The sequence below is a fragment of the Clarias gariepinus genome, chromosome 15, assembly GCF_024256425.1.
Source record: "Clarias gariepinus isolate MV-2021 ecotype Netherlands chromosome 15, CGAR_prim_01v2, whole genome shotgun sequence".
In the NCBI taxonomy this organism is placed as follows: domain Eukaryota; kingdom Metazoa; phylum Chordata; class Actinopteri; order Siluriformes; family Clariidae; genus Clarias; species Clarias gariepinus.
Genome location: NC_071114.1, coordinates 24,988,767 through 25,005,321, shown reverse-complemented (window position 1 = coordinate 25,005,321; position 16,555 = coordinate 24,988,767). Strand labels below are relative to the sequence as shown.

The following is a 16,555-nucleotide window of genomic DNA, read 5'->3' as shown; positions in this document are numbered from 1 at the left end:
GCTCCCGAGGTCTGCTCAACTCCGCCCAGTGCTGCTGAGCTCTGACGTTCTCAGGATGACATTTTTAAGATCTACAGTAAATAAGCATAGGCTGGTGGGTAGAGGCTCACTGTTAACAGTTAACTAAGGTTTATTTAACTCTTAAGAAACTCTTATTAGCCGTTAACAATTAACCACTGATGGCTAACTGAGCCTTCTTCAGGTATAACCTTTATTTTGTTCTTTAGAAATGTGGGTGGGAAAACAGGTGGGAAATGGTGCATAAAACCCCAGTTTTCTTTCCTGGGCGTCCAGGGGCAGTTCAATTAAAGCTACAGACACTAAAACAGTGAGTCTGGAAAAGGAGTGAAACAAAAACGAAATACCAGAATGCAGGATCTGAGCTGTATTTCAGAGAATACTAACTCTTATGCAGACCTGATACTGTTTTAGTTCTTATTAACTTAGTATTCAAACTTTACATTACATTTAGTTGGTGGTACTGATTGTTAGTGTTGCAGCATTTTGTCCGAATATGTGAAGTTTCGGGCTGATAACTGATATCAGGATTGATCTGGATTCATCCCTGGGTGAAATGATTACCCAGATGGTTATGAAAATCTCATCTCTCTTTTAGGATTTCTCCTGAAGGAGTGGACATTGTTCTCGATTGTCTATGCGGCGAGAACACAGGGAAAGGTTTGAGTCTCCTGAAGCCCCTTGGCACGTATATCCTTTACGGTAGGTAATTTTAGTTACTGGTAAATGCATAAATGACCTTCTTTATGATTTAAAAGTAAAGAAAGGACAAAATCTACAATGTAAACGGTCCAAATTATAAAGCAAATTCACTGATTTATTTTGTTCTTTGGTGTAAGCTTCTGGCTTGTTGGAACTGATCTGACGGCAGTGAATAGCTATGCCAGCACGAGTGGCTACATTTTTGCCAAGGATTGGCTGAGGATCCAAAATCTGCTTGGTTGTTATAAAAGAGGTTGTATAAAAATTCTGCAGTGTGTATACACTGATCAGCCATAATATTATGACTACTGGCGGTTGACTAGACAACCCTAAATGGGAGAAAGCAACTCTAAAACTGCAGCTCTAGTGGAACGATCCCGGTCTGAGGAAAGGAAAACCAGTAAACTGGCGAGAGTATTTTGTGTAGCCAAGGCTCACTGATGCATTTGTGGAGCTGGCTCATGTAGTGCAGTTAGATCCAGTAGAAAAGATACTGAAGCTCAAAATAGCTGAAAAAAATTAATGCTGGTTCCAGTGAAAAAGTGTCAGAGCGCACAGTTCATCGGTTCATTGCATAGTGTGTTGTGTAAGGATGTCCATGCTGACCTGTGTCCACCACAAAACAGCACCTACAATGGGCATGTGAGCATTAGAGCAGGACACCAGAGCAATGGAAGAAGGTGGTCTGGTCTGATGAATCACATTTTCTTTTACTTGATGTGGATGGATGAGTGCATGCACATCACTTACCTGGGAAAGAGATTGTACCAGGATGCACTACAGTAAAAAGGCAAGCCAGCAGGTGCTCCTTCTGAGAGACCTTGTGTCCTGCCATTCATGTGGACGATACTTTGATACGTACCACCTACCTAAACATCGCTGCCGACCAAATACCCTCCTTGATGGAACCAGTGTGTCCTGATGGCAGTGGCCTCTTTAAGTAGGATAATGCTCCCTGACACACTGCAAAAATAGTTCAAGAATTGTTTGAGGATCACGACAGCGAGTTTAAAGGGTTGACTTGGCCTCAGAATTCTTCAGATCTTGAACCAATCAAGCATCTTTGGGATGTGCTGAAAAAAACAAGTCCAGTCCATGGAGGATCCATCATTTTACACATTATTTGTTTTACTTTTTTTTTAATAAACATGTATAGGGCACAGGATTGTGCAGTATAGAGTGGCATGAAGTGGCCACAAAGGCAAAGAAATAGCCCAAATACACACAATCACATGTTTCCATGGTTGTTTTCGGTTCTTTCTGTAAACAAAAAATAATAATAATATACTGATTTTGTGAGTTCTAAATTTTTGCGACTTCATTCACACATTCTGTTTATAAAAGTAATGATACCTTTTTTTTCACTTTTTTTTCTTTTTTTTTTATTGTCATTGACCTATGCTGACTTGCCGGTATGTATCTTTGCTGCTTGGGTTTTAGGGGTTTTAAAGCATCCTATATTGACAAGGTTTGGTGCCAGATACCACAACACACCTTTACAGGTCTAGTGGAGTCCATGCTTTGGTGAGCTAGGGCTGGTTTGGCAGTAAAATGCGTATACTGTGTATTAGGCAGATGGTCATAATGTTATGGCTGATCAGTGTGTATAAAATGTTACTTTTATAACTACGCGATTGGACATTTTTTTATTTTTTTTTGGACAATTTTGTTTTAAGGGTGTGGAAACTTTTGCACACCATTGCACACCATGGTTTAGAAAAGGAAAATAGTTAAAAATGACAAAGATGAAGCGCTGTTTAAAAAGGCCGTGCTATAATTACAGAATTACAGTGAATGTTCTCTATTATCTGATTATAAAATCGACTTTGACATTTTACTTCTGGACACTAAAGCATCCATTATCCATGTGTGGTCCAGTAGTGTTGATTATAAGGGAAATGCATTGTTCAAGTTAATGCATAAGGAACAAAAATATGATTAAGACTCGCTGCTCAATCAGATGTCTAAATTTCTAAGCCTTTGGCTCTCTTTTGATAAGGGCTACATTAATGTTATTAATTAATAATTAATAAACTCTGATTTTTTTATGTTGTAGCAAAAAGGATTTTTAATTGACTTGAAAGCGGTCGGGACTGACAAACAGATAAGGCTGCATTTACTAATGAATTTATCAGAGTGACAGCTGAGACAAGTCCATTAAAACAGAATGAACTCACATGGATCTGTTCTTCGAAGCGCGAGTTCTATTACAAGCTCTAACTTTGTGATTTACTCCCATGCTTGTAGGTTCGTCAAACATGGTGACAGGCGAGACGAAAAGTTTTTTCACTTTCGCTAAATCTGTAAGTGATACACGCTTATTTCTCATAAAAATGAAGCCGCTTTGACTTTTTTTTTCGCAACTTAACTGCCACTCCGTCTTTTCATCTGCAGTGGTGGCAGGTGGAGAAGGTTAACCCCATCAAACTGTACGAAGAAAACAAAGTCATGGCTGGATTTTCGCTGCTCAGCCTCCTGTTTAAGCAGGGCGGCTGCAGCCGAGTGAAGGCCACCGTCAACAAACTGCTTTCGCTCTACAGTGAGAAGAAGATCAAACCGTTAGTGGATTCTCTCTGGGCTCTCGAGGAGGTAAGCTGGTGAAGTGAAGCGCCCACACAAGTCCTGTATATGTGCTCGAAAGCTGCGCGAATTGGCGTAAAGCAGCATAAATGCAGTTAGTTAATTAGGATATTTTTACAACATTGCATTGGGGGTCAATCATTCATCCGTATCCCAACGTCATTTCATCAAAGTCATATTCATCAAAGTCATATTCATTTTCAAAAATAGTCTTGTCTGATGTTGTGTTTTGGATGGATGAAGTCACACAGCTGTATGATGAGGTCATTTCGCCTTACTATTCCTGCTTCCACATAACTTTTGAATAGTGCATAAGTCTGTTGGTACATCTGAGTTCTGTATATCAGTGTGTGCATTTTTAGAATTTAATCTATTTTAGATAAATGTACAGCTATCTCTGGTTCGAGCTGAAAGATTCCACTTATTCCCATAATAAATATTTAATGAAAAAAAGAATTCTAATGATTTTTTTGTTGGTTCTCTCTCCTGAAATATATAAAACAATTTATAAGTAATTTAAAAACCGAACTAAAGCAGCCCTTTTCTAGGATGAGTTTAAATTAACATTAAGGGCCTTTAGGTATTTCTCTAGGTTTGTGCTTACAGTGATCCATATATAAAGTATATAGACGCATAAGCGAGTGGTGACAATCTGATGTGAGGACATTGGAGACTGGGGAAAAAATGATTCAGTTACGTATTGTGATTCCTTTCTGTGGCAATTCAAGTATCACCATAGTGACTTCAGACTTAAAAATACATTCAAAAAATAAATAAATAAAAAAAGAAATTAAATCTGAAGTAAGACCTTGGAATATGGATAATAGTCTCGCATGCTCAAAAGGCAAAAGCAAGTGTCATTAGAGCGGTTCTTTGTTCCAGAAAAACGTTCCAGTGAGCCAGACAGTGGTGATTCCAATAGTGTGTGTGTGTGTGTGTGTGTGTAAGTCATCTTACACAATACCTGCCCCCCTTCTCTCTCTTTCTCATCTCCCTCACATCAGCTAGGGATGTTAAAGGTAATGTGTAGGTTAATTTGTTTTATTTTTCCTTTATTTTTTATATTAATCGTTCTAACATTAATGTTTTTCCATTGTGGAACGAATCATCTGAGTTTCCATTATTTCCTATGGGGAAATTTGATATACGAGTGTTTTGGATTACAATCACATTTCCGGAATGAATTTTGCTCGCAATTTAATGTTTAACTGTACATATGTTTGCATTAGAGGTAGTAATATGTTGCAGTTCTTCTATAATCCTACAGGTGGTGCACTGTAAACTATTCACACACTGGCAGGCAGAACAGCAATCTGTATGGTAGGAATGTATTCTCTGCCAAGTTTGTTTAGAATTAAAAAGAAATCCTTATATCGAATTGGGATTTGTAAAATCCTGAGACTAACAGAATCGCATCGGCACCCAGGTATTGCGATAATCTTGTATCGGCACGGAGATTCCCATCCCTAGAGACATTAAACCACAAACTTCTATGTTGATTCATACAAAAAAACACCCAGACAGTCGTATCTTTCACATTTTTCATGGTAGACATCAATGTAGACTTTTCCTTGTCTTGTGAGCTTTATTTCTGAAAGCTCATTCCTGTGGCATTTTCAGATCCCAGTCTCCATGCACTTTAATCTTAAAAAAAAAAAATATTTTTACTTTGTTTCATTACTGTTTGTCCAAAAAAGCATTGCTTTATTATAGAGGACGATTCTGTATTCTTTTAGTTAATCAGAATATTGATTCCAACCCTTCTGTCAGTCCCCAAAGCCCAGAGGCAGCCAGGTGAAATGTGGTGAGCAGTGGAATTTTAACAGGAAGTGGCAAGCCAAGCTTCATCTGTTCAGCAGTTTAATCAGCAGCTGTCACTAAGAGCGTAGAATCGAATGACAGGTTTACTTTCCAGACCTTTTCTGATAGATCCGGTTGTGTATGTTTAGTTTTTTATGGGTTTTTTTCCCCCCTTCCTATGCATCCAGCCGGTCCTCCATCACTTTTGATTAAAGTTAACAGACCTGCACATGGTGTGGAACCATCGTTGATTTACAATCCTGGCTGTCAGTTGCTGTTCCTTCCATTCTACTCTTGGTGTGAGTGATTTATCTTTTATATTGATGAGAATTATCGTTATGTCATCGTCCCCAGTCCATTTTTTACTGCCATGGTGTTAGATCTAGTTTCTGTTCTGCTTCTTATCATTTTCTATGAAGTTGCATTAGCCATCTTTACGTCATGCTCACACACATAAGATCCTGTATCTCACTGCTTTATTGCATCAACTACGAATGTGTAAGTGCGTAATGGAGGATGTGTGTGTGTGCTGGAAAAACAAACATGCATTAGGATTCTTTGTTTTTTGTGCCATTTTAGCCCCCGGTTCCTACCAACAAAGGATTCAGATTGTCATTTCTTTTATATGTGTGTTTGTGCTTGTGTTTCAGAAGAGGCTCTTATGCCTGCCGGGTGAGCAGTAACAGCAGTACAGGTTGTGTGTGTGTGTGTGTGTGTGTGTGTGTGTGTGTGTGTGAGCGAAAGCCGAATTTCCACACAACTAATAACTTTGCTATTTTTGGGATGTTCATCAGTACTTGATGTTACGGCCCACTTTAACTGGAGCTGCATACAGTCAAGTCACATGAGCAGCTCAAATACTTTTTGAGAACAAGAGGATTAGTGCTGCAGAACCACTTTACAGTATTTGCTTTACCAAACCCATTATGTCAGTTAATTTTTTTTTTTTTTATGAGTTTACTTTATTCCAGAGGAAGAGAGATACTGTGTTTAGCCTTAAACTCGCCTACTGAATGAATTACTAGTGTGTATACTAGGGTTGCACGTTTTCTTGAACAAATAAACAACCAATAATCAAGTAATAATTTAAAAGTAATTAGTTAATGGCGGCACGGTGGTGTAGCGGTTAGCACTGTCGCCTTGCACTTCCAGGGTGAGAGTGTGAGTGTGTGTTTGTGTGTGTACCCTGCGATGGATTGGCACCCTGTCCAGGATGTACCCTGCCTCGTGCCCTAAGCCTCCTGGGATAGGCTCCAGGTCCCCGTGACCCTGAACACAGAATAAAGCGGTTTTGAAGATGAGTGAGAGTAAGTGGTTAATAAGATACAACAAAACACATGTTTTCTTAGTGTTAGTTTTATATATGTAGCTCTTATGGCACAATCCGGACTAATTAGTTACATGAGACCGACTAATTTTGTTTAAATCTGTATAAGGCTGTCAAAAATACAGCTCTTTTCCTTATTTCGACGATAGTTAAAAAAAAGCTCTATACAAATAATTTGCTTAAATTAAAAAATGAGACATTAAAAATAGACAGTCTAATATTGCCCACCTCCTGAACTGTCAGTGCGCCCTCTAGTGGAGTACAAGTTAATAGATATGTGAGCTACAGAGAAATATTATGCAAAACATCGTCGGTTAATACATTTTACACAATAAACTTTGTAACAGCAATTAATTAAGTTCATTGTTCATTATTAACAGCTTTATACTATAATCATTAACTTATTCATTTATCACTTCACCCTAGCTGCCTGCTTTGATTATTACCTCCTCAGTCTTGTTCCTCTGAGTGATTTTTATGACTTTGCGTTCTCAGTGTATTTTGCTCTTGAATTTGATTTGTGTTCTCCGGGTTGGGCTTTTGGCTAACTAGTTAGTCAGTTATCTGTGTTAAGTCAGACTATTTAAGGTTTCTAAGGTTAAAGCCTGATGAAGCAGTATTTGCTATGATGTAGGATGTCATGTCTGAAATTTCCTGCCAACCTTGACTCAATGGCTGTTACTCTTATTGACAATTACTGAATTAATTATAAGCGTTCTTATAGTAAAATCTGTCTATTTTCTATTTCATGCCAGTCAACCAGTGCCATTTATTTAGTGCCAGTGATCATTTATTAATCATTGATAATAATCTCAACCAAATTGGCAAGAAGAGACAAATTAGTGAAGCAAAAAATACTTTAAATAAAATAATGAAAAAAAAACCCCAAGGCTGTTGAAAATACTGCTTTTCTCGTTGCCCTCATTCAAAAACGAACAAAGCTGCTAAAAACACGGTCCGTCCTTGTGCTTTGTGCGAACTGTTAATAAAAATGAGCGCTATGGAGAAGTTCTACTTTAGTCTGAGAGTTTTTTTACTTTACTTTTTTTTTTTTTTTTTAGGAATGTAGCAATGAGTTATAACTTTTATTGAGTTATTTTTTAAATATATAACCGTTGGAAGCTCATGACATGATGTTTTCTTTAGGATCAGACAATCCAGAACGCTCCTTCTTTTAAATTGTGTTTTTTGTTTTTAAGATACCAAGAAACCAAGAAAGTGGTCACGCCGCTAAGTTTCTCCTTCCAGAATGTACAGATAACAATAATGTGTAACTAATAATGACAACAGTGCCAACTCCAGCCTATATCATTCATTTTCCTATGGCAGGAGATTAGAGTAGCGTGTGTCTAGTGTGATAAGAAATATCTCCTTGTTACGCACAACAGACGCGACATGTGTAGGGCTAATCACCTGACTGTGATGACGCCTTCCCCAGAGAGTGTGATCTCACTGCTATTCCTGTCAGCAGAATGTAAGAGTGAAAAAGAAAAGGGAGGACATTTTCTTTGAGAGGGGCAGAGAGAAAAAAAAAAACAGGAGAAGAGAAGGCAGAAATGAAAAGTGGTTGTCCAAGTGGAGATTTTGTTCTCAGCAGGAGAGCCTAGGATCTCATTACCTATGTACAGTCCAGAAGCTGTAGCTGTCGTTTATTTATTTATTTATTTATTTTCGTCTCCCTGTGGGTGACAGAGGACGTCTATCTCGATGCTAAAAATCGAGAAAATTTAAATCGCAGTGAACATTTCTTTTTAAGCCACTGTGCAATATCACTGCGTGAGTAACGAACGCGTTAAAGGGTTTTAAAAGGGATTGTAAATCAGCATCAAGTTCCGTGGCTTAATTGCATACTCAAGGAGTTATACATAATGTGTGCTGTGTTAAATGTCTCATACTGAATGTCTCATAATGAAACACATGCAGTGTGTGTTCGCATTAACTTTAATTTTCCACTGAGACGTTTTGCTCAGGGTCGCTTTTCCTTTCCTCAAACGAGTATGATTCAGCTTGTCGCAATCGTGCTGCGAAGCTCCACGTCAGCGACAGCTACAGGGCCGTGCTTTTAGCAACCAGATCAGTTGCCATGCTAACCTGGGTGCTGCTCTGTTGGCTGAGTCTGGTGACCCGGTATAATGAGCGTTGCGCATGCAGGATTTGTTCTGATGAGCCCTGAGCTGTTGAGATCTGTATCTGAAATTTTAACAAAACTGCTGTCTTTGTTCATTAGTTAATTAATCTGTGCCACGATTGTCATGAGACACTGTTCAAGTAATTTTTACTTGTGTCCTTGGGAAATTCTCAAGAATATTTTCAACATTACTGATGCGAATATTCATGTGAAATCAGACCATATTGTAGGGACTTTAGTGATTTTACTATATATTTCTTATATTCTCATAAGCATATAAAAAAAATAATAATGAGAAAACAAATGATGTAAGTAATGCTCAATTGCCATAATATTATGAATTCATAAAATTGTCATGTAGATGCAGGTCATGAGCTTCAGTTAATGTCCATATCAAATGTCAGAATGAAAATAAAATGTAATTCTTATGTGAATTTCATTAACGCATGGTTGTTGGTGCATGATGGACTGGTTTGAGTATTTTATAAACCTCTGATCTCCTAGGACAAAGTAGAGAGGGGTGCTAAAAACAAAAAAAGCATTTAGTTCTGCATTTGAAATGAGGCCAGAATACAATAGAGAACCTAGTTTTGAGCTCACAAGGAGGTTACTGTACAGTAAGTCAAAATGCTTACTCTTTACAGCTGTGGTGAGCAGAAAAGCAGCTTAGAAAGCATAATACATTTAGTCCATGAATGAGTTCCGCTCCGCAAGCAAGTTCATAAGTCGGATTTGTTCTTAAGTCAGACAAAGTGAGTCTTATACGTCTTTGACATGAACATACAATGTAAAGCATATCAATCCAATTGACTAAATCTCTGTCCCCTTACCCTGCACTGCCATGATGCGACCAAAAATCCTAACCATGCCTAAGGAAATGAATCTCACACGTCAAATGTAACAGTGTTGTCTCTGCAACTTTAAATCGGGAGGGGAATCCCGGATGTTATTTTGTCTCAGAGCTGTTTTCCACTGTATTGGACTGTGAACTCTGTTTTGTTGAGGATGTTCCAAAATTAGGATTATTCATCATCAGGACAGCTTTACAGGACACACATTTTCTATATTCACGCTCCCGGACTATTCACGGACTAATCGCTATACAAATAAAATTGAATTGAATTGAACACCCACACGCTAAAAATACTGGAATTAGTACTAAATGTCCAACGCATTATTAAACCGCGACGTATAGTTATCAACTGTCAACTTGAAATGTTGCAAAAAACATAATGACTGAGTCTGATCAGAGATCATTTAAACGTTCTGGGAACTTGCATCATAAAAAAAACATCCACAGTAAAAACCAGAGCTATGTTTAATAAGAGCGTTTCCACATATACACACAGGGTTGGGACTAAGCAGATGTGTCGCCAGAAACCTTTTGTCAGGCAGGCTTATGAAAGAATGCTTAAGTTTACTCGAGAGCATAAAGAGTGGACTTTAAAAAAAGGTCATGTGATCTGATGAGTCCAAAGCGATGGGTGCGTCGGGGTAAGAAGGGAGGCGCATGAAGTGATGCACCCATCATGCAGTGTTATGATCTGGGTTTCCTTCAGTAGAAAAGATCTAAACTCAGCAACGTTATGTGGCAATAAGATTAAATCAGCTGATGACCTGAATGTACTAAATGTACTAAAAAAAAATCACAATTTTTGAGTTGATTGAACCTGGTATTAGAGTATATGCCTTTTTTTATCCATGCAGCTTGTTTTTGTCTTGAAAAGAAAGAATTTAAAGAAAATTAAATGCACTTTGGCATGCCATTTAGAAACCTACAATATTAAAAAAAATAACTCATAAAGTCATAAAGACTCCTGTGTCTGAAATCGTAACGTCACAGCTTTACCTCTGTCTGTTACAAAGCACTAATGTTGGAGACTCCTTCTAAAAATGCAATCTCTTGCTCGAGAAAAAACATCACCATATTAACAAGAAACATTATGTTAAGTGTCTAGGACATAAATCCATGTGAATTATCTGTTACTATAGAAATGCTAACGTACTCATGAGATGAGGTCATTAATATAAACATGATGTTCCCTCAGGCTGCTGCTGTTACGGAATATTAATTAACACCTTGAGCATTTACCAGCCTGTTTTAGATGGTTGAATTATGTGTCAAATAGTTCTTTATACATTTTCAAATACTTTCTCTTAGTTTTTTTTTTCCTAACTAAATAGCCTTATCGCACATCAGGTTCTGTGTGACAGCTGAATGTAATTTTTTATATGTAAATGTACTCGTCACTATCATCAACACACAGGATCTGCGCCTTTAGCATGGTGTGCTAGTTAACCAGCGGTGTATGGCTCGTACAGCTTGCTCTGGTATTATGGGAAATGCATTGACGACACTACAACTAAATTAATGCTTCCACGATTTGCTCAGATGATGCATTCATTTTTCGACTTTCCCTTCCTGACATTTTCCCACTCTGCCACTTATTACGTGTAACAAAATCAGTCCCATCTACGATCCATAAAATTCAATTAGGTCGCTATTGCTTTTCCTCCTAATTGAATTACTCATTCCCTCATACGTTATTCACCATGGAACAAAATCTGTCAAGGGTGAAATGACTAGTAGGACTCCCAATAGCGTGTAACTGTGGTGAGGTTGGCCGGCCATTATTATTTTTTTCCGATTAAAAAAACGGTAGCTTATTTGTAAAAGGAGCAGACAGTGGACACACAACCAGACCTGCAATCTTAATTAAGTTTGATTAAAATGACTTTAAAAAGAAATTGAGAAGACCCCAACTAAAATGGACTTCTAAGAGTCTTGGGATATACATAGAATAAACTTTATGATTATAGCAGCAACACAATTTTGTGAGTGACACAACCAGGGAAGCACTGGAATCGTTGAAGGATAAATTATGAACCATAGATTTAAAAAAAATAAAATTTTATGCACTGTTTCTATTCTGTGATGTATGTTAAATGATTGGCACTGTGTCCAGGGTGTACCCTGCCTCGTGCCCTAAGCCTCCTGGGATAGGCTCCAGGTCCCTCTGACCCTGAATACAGGATAAAGTGGTATAAAAGATGAGTGAGCGAGTGAGTGAGTGTATGTTAAATTTTTATGCGTGTACTTAATCCAAGCTGAGTAAGACATAATGAAAAAATTTACCTGTTTACCAGGTTTGGAGACCTTTCTTTGGAAATATTTGTACCCTTTTTATAGTCAGTCATCCATCATACGTTTTATTTATGAATATTTAATGTTATTTAATATTTAAGGTCTTATACTGAGGATGTACCGGTTAAATGTAAAATGCAGATAACGACAGCCTTTCATGACTAAGCGGAAATAAAACAGTTTCCAGTCTGTTTGTGATAATAGAGAACATGATGGTTATGAATTTGAACTCTATGAACTGTTAAAAAATTATTCTTGCAGTTGGCCCTTTTTTTTCTCTGGTAGTTCACATCCTCTTTTAGATCGCGCATGATGATCTTTAATTTGTCGACTAAGTCACTGTGAAAGTTGTAATAAAAAAAACAACAAGCAGATGCTTGCGGGAGAAGCTTTGACCTCAGCATCTGAGTCATCACCACCTCCGTTCCCAGCAGCATGGACAGACTCGAATAAAAATGGCTTCATTCCTGGGGCAAAATGTTTACCTTCATACACCAGAATGAGTTTGGCAAATTCTCATAAACAGGGTTCGTGTGATCATGAAATTCCTGGAATAATCATGGAAATTATGTTTGTTTTCCAGACCTGGAGAAGTCATGGAAGAGAAAAAAATCGGAAAAGTTTGGTAAAGTTAAGGAATTTTTTAAAATAATAATGCGAGTTTTTTTGTGTGCATGTGTGTGAACGCGCCTATGTAACGTTGGGTTCGGTGAGGTATGTTTCGTTCGAGCTCTGGATATATTGTGGACTGGCATTTTCTGCATGCTCAGTAAAAAAAACTGTAGTTTGGATGCTGAAAGGAAAAAATACAGAAAACTACATGCAGGTTTTAGTGCCATGGCCTTTTACACACTTACCGCTAATGGGGGTTATTATTTTTATTATTATTATTATTGTTGTTGTTATACTTCTACTACTACTCCTTCTAATAATAATATCTTATATACGTAATAGTATTTATAAAGTGTCGATGGTTCCTTTGATCAAGGAAGTCTATATTAATATTAAGATTTGTGTATCTATTTCAAACTCAAACCCATATGTATCAGTTCACACTGACTTCCCGTATGCTTAGAGTAAAGATAATTATAACTATAATAATTTATAATTTATTAAATAATAATTAAAAGGTGAATAAAAAACAGTAAAGATAAAAATGAAAGTACTAAAGATCTCTTAATGTAATTGAACTAAAAGGCATATTTGTAATGCATTTAAAAAGGACATTGCACTCAGACCTATATACAGTGGAACCTTGGATTATGAGCATAATTTGTTCAGAAAGTGGGCTTGTATTTTAAAACACTCGTAAATCAAAGAGAATTGTCCCATAAGAAATAATGGAAACTCAAGTTATTCGTTCCACAGCCCAAAAAATAAATACATAGAAATATTTAATATAAAGTAAAAATAAAACAAATTAACCTGCACTTTACCTAGCAAAAAGTAAAAATAAATCCTTACAGAAAAGTGTTTCCGTTTATGTGCACAGGCACTCTGTGTGTGTGTGTGTGTGTGTGTGTGTGTGTGTGTGTGTGTGTGTGTGTGTTTGTGTGTAAAGCTAAAGTAAGTGGAGAGGAGGAATCAGACCCTGATTCCCCAATAACACTTCCTCCTCTCTTATTCGAGTTTCACGCACACACACACTAACAAAAAGTAAAAAAAAATTTTTTTTTCTGTTTTATCAGAAAAATTAGCAAGGAACATTGCTAATAAATCTTGCATGAGTGCACGTAACGAAATCACTGCTGTAAAGTAAAAAATAAATAACTAAACCTGCAATTTACTTTTGAAAAGAATCACAACAGAGTAGTGTTTCTGTGTAGAACAGAGTCTGTGTGTGTGTGTGTGTGTGTGTGTACGTGTGTGTGTGTGTGTGTAAAGGCGAGAAGAGGGGTGTGTGTGTGTGTGTGTGTGTGTGTGTGTGTCTGTGTGTACACGTACACGGTGTCCAATAACGTGCGCGCGCACATAACGGCATGCTTACACACAGAGAGAAAAAATGGATCTTTAACCTTTTAATAAGACTTTCTTTTGCTTTACACACACGCATACAAACACAAAATAAAATATGTTTTATGCGCACACATGGTCACAGTGTTATAGTAAACAGTACACGCGTGCATGAATGTTGATTATACCAGTAAGAGACGCGCTTGAAAGATAGAGTAGGGGAGACAATTACACACAATTCCGCAGCCCCAGAGAGAGAGAGATAAACCATTGGCTCCGAACTGATCACGTGACGCTCAGCGACAAAACAAGAAGCGCATGCGTGATACATGATACTCAGTACTCGTAAACCAAGACTTGTTTGTTTTTTAAAATTTATTAAAAATCTTTGCTCGTCTTGCAGAACACTCGCAAACCGTGTTACTTGCAATCCGAGGTTCCACTGTACAGTATGTCTGTATGTTTTCAATGAAGATCAATATATTTTACTGAAGAATTTGAAAGTAATTGCTCTTTGTTGTAAGGGACAAAATTTATCAGTATATATCTGGCTATAGCTAAAAACATAATCCAGTGTGTGGATACAAGGGTGTCCAGCTCACTTATTGTTAGACAAAATTAAATGTAAACCATGCATCATTTTTTAAATAGTTTATGTCTGAACAAGAGGGAAAATCAGCAGGTAAGATTGTGTGCAACGAAAGGCACATTGATATTTAAAGGTTGATTATGTGATCATAAAAGCAGATTCTTCTACACAAGGTAGATGTTTGTTATGGTGTCCTGCAGTGATGCAAACATAATAACAAGTGCATATTATTCTTAAATTATTCTTGAATCGATGCTCAAAAAATTAGTCTAAAGTCCTGGAGAATTCTGAACTTTGGCACAAAGAAATAGTTCCACAAGGTCTTGCTCTACATTTAAATGAACACAATAACATGTAGCTCCTTGTTAAAATCAATATGCAACTCTTTATCCAAAAATAAAATTAAAATGAACAAAAAAAAACAAAAAAAAAAACAGGAAATGCTCAAACAGACAGCCTCTGAATTTACAGCAAAGAACACGAAACGTTTCTCACTGTTTTAGAGCTGATGTTACATGCAGAGATGATTTGCAGTGCAGGGATGGTTCTGAGCCGACTACAGACTTCCAAGACGAATCATGTTTGGTTCTTTAAATGTCTGGTTCTTTTAAATTCTTCTATTTATAGTTTTAAAGCCATCTTGAGTCTGAATAAAAGTAAAAAAAAAAAAGGTAATGTAATGTTAATTGCCTATGGATGCAGACTTTTTAATACAAATATATACAACATCAAAACCAGTAATAGCAAATGTAACAAGGCTCTGTGAATGTTAGGAATCCACATATTAATGTTATTATGCCTGCAGTTTCTGCATCATTGTGAAGAGTTAATTCAGTTAATTTTGATATTTCCAGACTAGGCAAATCTGGTTTGTCCAGATCACCACAGACGGCATAGCATCTGTCAAACAAGTGTCAAAGGCATTTCAACAGCAGCAAGGAAGAGATGTAAAGTATGTGGGATCTAGAGCTGTGAATAATAGGTTGATTGTCCAGTCGATTCAGTTCGAGTTCTGGCCATTGGGCAATTAAAGTTAAAAAGATGTAAAAATTACCAAAAAGTGTTTAAAAAACATTAAAATGCTGTGTAACTTGAGTTGTAGATTGTTGAAATGTTAGGAAGAGGTTTGTATTTTGCATTTTTACTACATTTTAAACTCTGTGAGTGAATTAGTATCAACTCCACTCATTACACATGCTTACACAAGCCTTAAAACACCGCGAGCATTAATTAGTCGTGAGAAGGCGTACGTGCCATAGGGTTCATAACTGCTCATCTCCGCGACCGCTCACTTTTGAGTTTTGAGACTTAGGAGACATAAGAGGCGGTAAAACATCACGTTTTTTTATAATCCTACCGGTAAACTATTTACACATTTTCATCCCATGTGTTAGGAGTGAATTATTTCCTAAGTTTAAATTATTATTAACAATAAGAATTATGGCGGAGCACAGAGATACATGCTGGTCATACGTGCATTTGGATTTTAAGTAAGGGAACTACATTTAAGTAATCATTAAACTTTCTTAAGTTAACACATTTCTAAATGACACATCTATACCAAATATACAAGGCTCATTCAAGTCAAACTGGGGAATTTTTTGTGAATTAATGTGTAAAACTGATTGACATTTCCACTTTAAGCACCTTACGGTGATGAGACTTCGGCCGATGTAGGCCGTACATCCGTGAATGATGACGATCCCAGCCGAGGTTGCCTGGAGCCCACTGCATTGGTTCTGGTGAACAATGCCTGATCCTTGAAAATCGGCAGCTTGCAGGAGAGACGCAGCCGTCTGTACATTGAGGGTATCCAAGCACTAGTAAAACCATGGGATAAGAAAATAAGTGCAGCATGGATTAAATAGAGAAATAAAGATAGTTTGTACTCCCATAACGGTGTCCGATTATTCTGCACGATCAAACATACCAGTTTGACTTGAACGCCACTCATGCCATTTCCCTCAGAATCCCTCATTTAGATTTTCATTTTACATTGTTTTTAGAAAAGGAAAAATGTCTTGAGTAAACACTAAAAGCAAGTATTTTTATGACTGTAATTTAATAAAGAGCTCAGTGAGATTAAATTCCCCTTTTCTCATTCTGTGCCTAATGAGAATGGTTCTGAGCGTAAATTTGCATTCTCCGTTCCAAAGGAATTTTGCCACCGGCTCTCTACGTTTATCCCTGTGAATGTGCTGCTTTTTGGAAATCGTCCAAGAAGAGTCAGAAGATGGTTTGTGATGATGCGTCTCACGAAAAGTTAACGATCCAGCAAAGCTGCTGGGAAACCTGTTACAGGCTGGTACTTCT

The 16,555-nt window shown here is 37.3% G+C and overlaps 1 protein-coding gene across 1 annotated transcript in view; it reads left to right on the top strand.

Annotated features, from left to right (window-relative positions):
- Positions 1-16,555, top strand: part of vat1l (vesicle amine transport 1-like) — a 34,918-nt gene that overhangs the window by 5,003 nt on the left and 13,360 nt on the right. The window contains exons 5-7 of the mRNA XM_053513901.1: positions 617-720; positions 2,968-3,023; positions 3,115-3,309. Coding sequence (XP_053369876.1) covers positions 617-720; positions 2,968-3,023; positions 3,115-3,309 — 355 coding nt within the window. The remainder of the gene's footprint in view (positions 1-616; positions 721-2,967; positions 3,024-3,114; positions 3,310-16,555) is intronic.